We start from the raw sequence: 8,682 nt of genomic DNA, 5'->3' as shown, positions 1-8,682 counted from the left end.
GGCCCCGCGCGCCAGGGTGCCGCGCGCCCCGCCCCCTGCTTCTGGGAAGCTGCGCGCGCGGCTCCGGGGCGGGGGCGGGACTAGGAGCGGGGCGGAGCCCAAGGGCGAGGAGCCGAGGATGCAGCGAAAAGCAGAGGGGAAGTCGGCAGCCAGCCTGGGCAGGTTGGGCAGGGCGAAGTGCCTGGTAAGTGGGAGCGCCCAGCACGGAACCTAGGACCGTCCGGCTGCGGATCCCGCGTTCTACCGTCTTTCTCCCAGTGGGCAGGAGCTCCCTGCCCCACGGGCCCACACAGGCAGGCACACACCAAGAGTGAAAACTTCACAGTTATTTAATCTGCACATGTTCCAGAGAACCCCCTCCTTCCCACCCACGCTCCCGTCCTTGGGTCCCTAAATCAGCTCAAGATGCTCTCAGGGACTAGAGGTGGCTGGGTTTTCAGGCAGAACACTAAGAAGGGCCTAGGGGCGTGGCCGGGCTCTGCCCAGGGCCGAGGCAGCGACAGCAGCTGTCTGACCCGGAGGAGCTGACTGTCCGTGGGGGCTGAGGGCCAGCAGCCCCAGAAGGTGGCCCAGAGCCATGAAGGTCACAGGGAGGGGCCTCCGCCGGCCCCCGGAGCGCTCTGCGGCGCAGGGCTGGGCTCCAGGGTAGTGGGAAGAGGCAAGTGGGAGAGGCCGGCCGGGGCAGACAGCAGCTCCCACCGTGTCGTGGGGAGCAAGGTCCGGAGGGGCCAGCGACACTGCCAAGAGCCCGTGGAGGCACTACGGGCGGTACATGGCAAAGGCCAGGAGACTGAGGAGTAGGGTGAAGCCGGCCAGACCCAGGGTGGCTGTCAGGGGAAAGAAGGGCCGGTACTGGATCTGGCAGTACCAGAGCAGCAGCAGCAGCAGCAGGAGCAGGGGCAGCAGGAGGCTGCCTACCTCCAGCCCGGAGGGGCCTGGCTCTGACCCCGGTGGGCAGGGTGGGTGTGGGGGACCCACCCGGGTGGACACGTGGCAGTGGAGAACGCAGTTGGGAGGGAGGTGAAGGCTGCCCAGGGTCTGGGTGTCGTCTCCTAGCAGCTGCCCTTGGTAGATGAGTCGCACGTGCTGCTCCCGTCCGGGAAACTGGGTCCTGAGGAGAGAGGGACCTGGGTAATAGAGCAGGTCTCAGGCAATCCTGGCCCCTCGCCCAGAACAACTCTCTCACTTCTCTCCTCCACCTACCACCCAGGGCTCCCTCCGCAGGGGCCTCTCCTGCTTCAGAGGAACAATACCGTGTGAGTGGCTTGGGGACCTCAGTTCCCATCAGCATCTCTGGTGGCCCTTCCACGCTGTGACCATTCCCACCCGACTCATTACCACTTCAACCCCGTCCTCTTCCCAGCTTACCTTTTCAGGGAGCCAATGGTGTCGTGGGGCCAGGCCCTGGCCACCTGCTCTGAATCGTTGAGGAATTTCAGCCGTAGCACGAGGGGCTCTTGGGGGGAGTCCTGGGGTGGCGGTGTGGCCGGGAGCCCCATGCCAGACTCTGGCTGTGCAGCCTGACCTCTGTGTCTCAGGCTCGGGGTCTCAGCTCCTGGGGCCTCCCCTCTGATGCTGTCAGTGACCGCCATGGCTTCGCTGGGCTGTGTTGATGGTGGGGTCCCTGATGGCTGGGACAGTGGATCCACGCCCTCGGCAGTGTGTGTTGAGACCCAGGCGAGAGCCAGCACCAGAAGGCAGGCAAGCACCGCGAAAAGGATGGTCACCTCATCACCCACCCCTTCAATCAGGGCCATGGCACCTGCCTTGCCCGCTGGGCTACCGAGCTGGAGAGGCACAAAGAACCCATGAGGGGCTGGCTCAGCCTCCAAGAGCCCTCTGAACTTCAGGGGCGTCCGACCCCACCCCACTACAACTCTCCCACAGTCCCAATTCCTTTGCCCACTTAGCCACACCCCACCCTGGGACACAGACTGCTCTCCCTCTTGCTTGCCCCAGACTTGGGTCACATGCCCCTTCCCATCACCAAACCCCAAGTCCTAATTTTTTGTAACCTAAGTTCTAGGTCTTTAACCAGCTCTCCAATTCACCCACATCCTACTCAGAGGTCAGGCCTTGACCTTCTAAGCAACCTCTCCCCTAAATTCAACCCCCATCAAACTTCACCCCAAAGCTTACCTATTCTTTCCATCTAATTCATCCCAAAGTTTATCTATTCCTCCATCACTAAAGTTTCTCCAAGGGGGAAGAAAAAGGTCTCCAGACACACACAGACACACAAAAGGCTTTCCTCCACGAACACACACACACACACACACACACACACACACACACACACACACACAGCACACCCCCGCCCCTTTACTATTTACCCAAACCTCCCACCCGTAACACGATACAGTTTCCTAAAGCTTCCCCACGTCGAAACGAGCCCTTTGGCAAACTGGAATCTCCGAGGGTCGCTGCTCCCCACCGCAACTCGGCCCCCCTCGGTCCACTCAAACTCCACCCCGAGTCGGCCCAGTTCCGCGCCTCCTCTTAGACGCCTCTCCAAACCTAGCCCGCAGCAGGACCCCAGATACCGCCGGAATCCGAGACTTTAGCCTCCCCACCCCCATCCTCCATCACCCCTCCCATCTTCCCGCCCGCCCCCCAACCCCAGCGGCGGGAGTGCCAGACCGATCCCGGGGCGGGGCGAGCGGGGGCCAGCTGGCGGGGGCGGCGGGGTGGGCGCGGTCAGAACGCAGGACTCACCGCCCGGCTCCGCCAGCTCCATAGCGGACCCTCGGGCACTTCCGGGCGGGAGGTGGCGAGGTCGCAGACACCTGGAGGCACCCTCCGCTTCCCCGCCGTGCGAAGTATTGTGGGACTTGTAGTCCAGCGCGGTGCGCAGTCCCCGCCTTCCGCGCTGCGGATCCACGGGCAGGACTCGGCTGTCTCGTCCCAGTGCCCGCAAATTGCTGAGGGGACGGCGGGGTTGGGTTTGGGGGGTGTGCTCTCCCGTAGAGGTTTGGGCGACAGCAGGGACAGCCCCCTGCCCGGGGCAGTTGGGGCATCTGTTACTCCAGAAACCAGCGTTAGCTGGAGCTTGTTAGAGCACCACTGTTTCCAGAAGCAGCATCGGGGAAGCTCGAGTGGATCCTACCTTGGCCTACTCTTCTTTCTTTTTACAGCCGCACCTGCGGCACATGGGTGTTCCCAGGCTAGGGGTCGAATAGGAGCTGCACCTGCCGGGCTGCACCACAGCCTTAGCAACACCAGATACGAGCTGCATCTGCGACCTACACCACAGCTCACAACGCTGGATCCTTAACCCTCTGAGTGAGGCCAGGGATCCATGCCACATCCTCACACTGTGTCGGGTTTTTAATCCGCTGAGCCACAACAAGAACTTTAAGTCAGAGTGGACCCCAGAAGTCATCCTGGATCCTCCAAATTGACTCTTCAGCCCAGCGCCCAGTATCCATGGGCTTCCCCACCAGGCTGGCCACGGTGGCTTGGGCTGCTTATTTACCAGGTCCCCTCCTCCCCTTTCCCCCGAAAGACTGTGCAAGAGGCATAGACTTTGGAACGTGGCACAAATGCTGATCCCTTATCCTGTGCTTATCAACTATGTGACCTTGGGTGCTTTACTGAATGTCTTTGAACCTAAATTTCTCTGTTCCCAACACATACCTCAAAAGGCAATTGTGGAGTTCCTGTTGTAGCTCAGCGGGTTAAGAATCTGACTAATCGACCCCTAGCCTGGGAACCTCCATATGCCACAGGAGTGGCCCTAGAAAGGGCAAAAAGACAAAAAAAAGAATCTGGCTAGTATCCATCAAGATGCAGGTTTGATCCCTGGCCTCACTCAGTGGGTTAAGCATCCATCGTTTCCATGAGCTGTGGTGTAGGTCACAGACTCGGCTCTGATCTGGCGTGGCTGTGGCTGTGGCGTAGGCCAGCAGCTGCAGCTCCGATTTGATCCCTAGCCTGGGAACCTCCATACGCCTCAGGTATGGCCCTAAAAGAATAAAAAATACAAAAAAAATTTTTTTAAAGGCAATTGCAAGAAAAATTAGGTGTTTTATTAAATAAGTGTGAAAATTATGCAGAGGAGCTGTCACACGGTGGATATTTGTTCACTTAGTATTAGAACACTCCTTCCACCCAGATCTTAGAGTGTTGCTATGTAGGGGATGTCGAGCCTCAGCCTGGCCTGGGCCCATTCCTTTCCGTGGGTTTTTCTCTCCTTTCTCTGGGCTCCTATAGCCACAGAGATCTCACATCCTTGATTTTACAGGCCAGTCTTTTTTTTTTTTTTTCTTTTTCCTGCTTGCACCTGCGGCATGCAGAAGTTCCCAGGGCCAGGAATCCATCCTGTTCCACAGCACTGACAACTTGGATCCTTAACCCACTGAACCACCAGGGAACTCTATAAGCCAAACTTAATTAAAACTAATATAACCTGTGTTCCAAAGGCAGATACCTTCTTGTGGGAGCAAGCTCTCCAAATGTTGCATTGGGGCTGTTTAGATTTATAACATACAGAACTATCTGTCTCTCATTCCTTCCCTCCCACTTATTCATTTATTCTAGAAATATTTATTAAATGTATACTAAGTGCCAGGCCGGAATGAGAAGCTGGGAATACAGTGGTGAATCAGACCCTATGCCTGCATGTGGCTCCTTTCCTAATAGAAGAGACAGGTGATTAGCCAAACAGGTAGGTGCTGGCGGCCAGGGCAACACTTTGGAGGGCTCTTTACCTTTAGCATTTCTGCTGGAAGATACCTGTGCAACCTTCTTGCTGTCAATTCTAATTAAGCATCTAAAAGATATGTTAGATATTGCTTTTAGTCTTACAGAACACAGGCGTTCTTGTCGTGACTCAGCAATTAACGAACCCGACTAGGATCCATGAGGATGTGGGTTCGATCCCTGGCCTTGCTCAGGGGGTTAAGAATCCAGTGTTGCCATGAGCTGTGGTGTAGGTCACAGACGCGGCTTGGATCTGGTGTTGCTGTGGCTGTGGTGTAGACTGTCTGCTGTAGCTCCCATTCATCCCCTAGCCTGGGAACGTCCACATGCCGCAGGTGCAGCCCTAAAAAGACCAAATTTAAAAAATTAAATAAAAAATTAAACAAAGACTTACAGAACATCATCAAGCTAGGTGTTCTGTGCAACCACTATATGTTGCAGATGATGCCCAGAGAGGGTGCAAGACATTCTCAAGGTCAAGCAGGCAGGCAGAACCATATCTCTCAGGAGCTGGGATGAACTTCCACCAGTTTTTTTTTGCAAGGTACAAGACACCTTATCAATGGTGACTGGGTTGGTACTGGGGTCGAGTTGTGTGGGTAGCTGAGTGGTGGGCGACTATGCTGGGAAAAGACCCAGCTTGGTCTGGGTATGTACAAAGGATGATATGTATCACCTGTACCAGAGGACACTGGGGTGTAGTCCCAGCAGGCGACTGGGGCCAGTGCCTTGCACATGCCACTTCTTAGGGCTTTTAGGAAAGGAGGGAGTGGGGGCAGCCAGCAGAGCCCTCTACAGCTTTGGCAATGGGGACGCAGAGGAAGGAGGACAATGAAGGGAGCTCCCTGGCTCCTGAGTGGACAGGAACACAGGCTGGACAAAGGAGGGAGGACAAGGAAGATTGAGCTGGTCATCTGGATTCTGCTGGGGGCCTTGAATGGGGTGCACGGGCCTCCCACGCATAATATCCGATTCCTTTCCCGTCTTCTTTACCCCTTCCAGTGGGGTCCAGCAGCGTTCCTCAAATCCTCCCCCAGTCGGACAGTGGAGATCTTCTAGGAGAGGCCGGAAGGTAAGACTGGGGACGCTGTTGTTTGAACGTGTCCTTTCCAAGGGCCCCACAGATGAAACTCCCAGGAAGAAACGGAAATAGAAGCGGGAACCCAGATTTCCAGCCTCTGGCTGCGGCGGCAACAGAGGGTCCAGGGAGGGCCAGAGAGAACGCTGGCTTGGACTGGCCTCGGGGCCCAGGGCCCGGGGAGCCAGTATGGCCCTGAAGGCAGGGAGATGTAAAGCAGGCGCAGCTGGGCCTGGGCCGGCGACCCTCCTCGGCCAATCAGCCGCCTTCATCAGCACCCTCTGGCGCCGGGCACTGTTCGGGCGCTGCCCAGAGATCGGGCACCCCACCCAGGCCAGCGCAGGGCGGCGAAAGCGACAGCTGGGGCCGAGAGGAGGGCCCGGCAGCTGTCCGCTCCAAGCGAGTGGCCCCTGCGCCGCGTGTGGGTGGGGGCTGGAGAGGAGGCGGAAGGGCCAGGGCTGGGTGGGAGGGGCCCGGCCGCTGGGGCTGGAGCGCGCCGCTCGGGGGTGGAGGCTGCAGAGCCAGCGAGCTAGCGAGGGGCGGGGGCGGCGGGGAGGGGGGCTCGGGCTGCGTGTGCCGGAGCCGGCGGGGGCGGCGGTGCGTGCGCATGACGCGGGGGGAGGGCCCGGGCCGCGCGCTCCCGGTCCCGTTGTTGTTGCCGCGGGAGGCTGCTCCGAGGCGGCGGGATCGCGGCGCCTGGAAGCGCCCGGCAGCAGCGGCCACAGCGTGCGCGGCGGCGCCTCCCGGCCTCGGCCCCCGGCCCCCGGCCCCATGCACTAGCCCCGCGCCGCCGGCTCCGTAGTCCCGGCCCCGCCAGCCCCGCGCGCCCGCCCGCCGCCGCCGCCGCCGCAGCGCCGCCCCCGGCCCCGGCCGGGCCCGCCTCGGGCCCCGCGGCTCCGGAGCCATGAACTTCCAGGCAGGCGGGGGGCAGAGCCCGCAGCAGCAGCCGAGCCTGGCGGCGCCGGGGGGCGGCGGCGGTGGCGGCGGCGGCGCGGGGGGTAGCGGGCAGTTCGGCGGCGCAGGGCCGGGGGCCGGGGGCGGCGGCGGCCCCTCGCAGCAGCTGGCCGGCGGGCCCCCCCAGCAGTTCGCGCTCTCCAACTCGGCGGCCATCCGGGCCGAGATCCAGCGTTTCGAGTCCGTGCATCCCAATATCTACGCCATCTACGACCTGATCGAGCGCATCGAGGACCTGGCGCTGCAGAACCAGATCCGGGAGCACGTCATCTCCATCGAGGGTGAGCGGAGCCGGGGGCTGCGGGAGCTGGGGCGCGGTGGCCCCTCAGGCGCCGGCTGGGCTTTGAGGGCCCGTTCTGGCCATGCTTTCCCCGTCGGGGGTCCTGGCGCGCCTGAGGTCGGGGCCACGCGGTTTGCTGAGCGCCGGCGCTGCAGGGCCAGCGGCCAGGCTTCGCCATTTCTCGTCCAGGAACATTGAGGGGCTGGGGGCAGGTCCCGTGCCAGGGGACACGTTCTGACCTTAGAGGTCTAGGGCGGGTGGGTGGTGTCGCTCCTGGGACAGGTGCGCTCGGAGCCGCAGAGGTTCCAGGGGCTTGGGGCCAGGTCTGATCAGGCATGGTCGAGGAGGGTGGGCGCGGCAGAGGGCCTCGGCGGGCCGGGAGGTGGGGCCGCTGCCGGAGAGGCATCTCAGCCGCTGCCCCGGCCCTGTCCGCGGCGGAGCGGTGGATCCGAGCTTCCCGTTAGTGGATGGCAGCGTTCCCGGGCCCAGCGCCCATGGGCCCCGAAGGGTGGCGCTCACCGCGGCTCCCTCTGCCGACGCACACCCCCGACGCTGCCGCGGCCAGGAGGGCGCGGGCCAGGCCTGGCTCGGGGCTTGGACGCCCGGGCCGCGTGGGAGGCGCCGGCCCGGCCAGTGGCGCCGCGCGCCGACCGCTGCTCTCCAAGGAGGCGCGGGCTCGGGGCTGCTGGGCGCTGACCAACCTCCAGGGCACCAGGCATTGGAAACTGGAACCCCGGGGCACTGCGCTGCCCAGCGCTCCTTTCTCTATGCTCTCTAGGGCCCTGAGCTTCGGCTGCCGAGGGGCTGAGGAAGTGGGTGCGCGCTGCTGGCAGATGTGCGGGGACTCTGGTGTGGTGGGGCCAGGCCCCAGTGGCATGGTGACCTTTGAGCGCCATTGGGCAGATGGGCCTGGTCCCAGGCCATCTGCTTCCTCCTCTGGCTCTGTTCAAAAGGGGTCGCCCGCCAGCAGGTGGTGGGTTCTGCCTTAGTGGAAGTGCAGGAAGAGTGCAGGGCCTCTGGCTGGAGAACTGGAGTTGTGGTCAGGGGCTTGTCCACTGCTTGGGCCTCACACTTGGGGCCACACTCTCGTCTTTATCTCTGTGTGTGAAGCGCTGAGGGCTCCTTCACCCGAACTCTCCCTTTCTGCTTTCAGAGGTCCCCATGGGCCAAGAAGGAGCTTTTGGTCTTTGGGGAGGGGGGGGTTCAGGGACCCCATTTAGAGCTGGCTTCCTGCTCTTGTAGATTTCAGTCTGACTTCTGTCATGTCCCCAGCGGGCTCCTCTTGCCTCTCAAGGCTGAGTTCCCTGTGAACTAATTAGGTGACAGAAAAAACTCATTAGCATGGATCTGAGTAAATGGCCTGAATCATCGGTGTGGCTGGGGACCAGGAGATGGCGTTTGCCTGAGCCAGGGGCCCCAAAGAGAGAAGATGACCAGTTTTTCCTCCTGAATCTGAAGGGGTGGGGAGGGGAGAGCTGCTGTTCCCTGCAGCTTCACTGTTCCTCCAGAGAAAGTAAGAGAAATTCCCACCCCCACCCCCACTGCTCTTTTCGGAGGGGAACGAGCCTTGGTGGGACAGCCGCAGGAGGAGTGAAGGAGGGTGTCTGGAGCAGGGGGAGGCAGGATTCAGCAGGATTCCACATCTAACTCCAGCTCCCTTAACACACAC

At 61.2% G+C, this 8,682-nt stretch overlaps 2 protein-coding genes across 31 annotated transcripts in view; one reads left to right on the top strand and one right to left on the bottom strand.

The window, feature by feature from the left end:
- Positions 1 to 82: 82 nt before the first annotated feature.
- The window catches only part of AGAP3 (ArfGAP with GTPase domain, ankyrin repeat and PH domain 3), a 63,456-nt gene continuing 54,856 nt past the window's right edge, over positions 83 to 8,682 (top strand). For 3 of the 29 annotated variants that reach the window (XM_085005103.1, XM_085005099.1, XM_085005095.1), the window contains exons 1-4: positions 83 to 184; positions 5,143 to 5,245; positions 5,704 to 5,773; positions 6,861 to 7,014. In XM_085005103.1, the coding sequence (XP_084861229.1) occupies positions 5,217 to 5,245; positions 5,704 to 5,773; positions 6,861 to 7,014 (253 nt within the window). In that variant the 5' untranslated portion in view covers positions 83 to 184; positions 5,143 to 5,216. Of the gene's footprint in view, positions 185 to 4,539; positions 4,667 to 5,142; positions 5,246 to 5,703; positions 5,774 to 6,371; positions 7,015 to 8,682 lie in introns of those variants that run through there. The other 26 variants (XM_021078868.2, XM_085005112.1, XM_085005107.1 and 23 more) reach the window with 14 other exon arrangements.
- On the bottom strand, positions 312 to 2,757 carry TMUB1 (transmembrane and ubiquitin like domain containing 1). 2 transcript variants are annotated; one of them, XM_085004805.1, is made up of 3 exons: positions 2,641 to 2,757; positions 1,369 to 1,787; positions 312 to 1,111 (listed from the first exon to the last, which is right to left on the bottom strand). In XM_085004805.1, the coding sequence occupies exons 2-3, from the start codon at positions 1,755 to 1,757 to the stop codon at positions 760 to 762; spliced, it is 741 nt and encodes a 246-aa protein (XP_084860931.1). In that variant the 5' UTR covers positions 1,758 to 1,787; positions 2,641 to 2,757; the 3' UTR covers positions 312 to 759. The 2 variants fall into 2 exon arrangements, with proteins under 2 accessions (XP_084860931.1, NP_001231265.1); NM_001244336.1 differs by having other exon boundaries at positions 2,716 to 2,754.

This window comes from Sus scrofa, chromosome 18, assembly GCF_054392235.1.
Source record: "Sus scrofa isolate SSC_HxYL_T2T_F1_AM1 chromosome 18, Sscrofa_HxYL_maternal_Yorkshire_Landrace_v2.0, whole genome shotgun sequence".
NCBI lineage: Eukaryota > Metazoa > Chordata > Mammalia > Artiodactyla > Suidae > Sus > Sus scrofa.
This window is presented reverse-complemented; position numbering and strand designations above follow the sequence as displayed.

Coding starts and splice junctions, on each gene's coding strand:
- TMUB1 (XM_085004805.1), bottom strand. CDS start 1,757: ATGGCCCTGATTGAAGGGGTGGGTGATGAGGTGACCATCCTTTTCGCG. Junction 1,112..1,368: donor ACCATTGGCTCCCTGAAAAG/GTAAGCTGGGAA, acceptor CTCTCTCCTCAG/GACCCAGTTTCCCGGACGGG.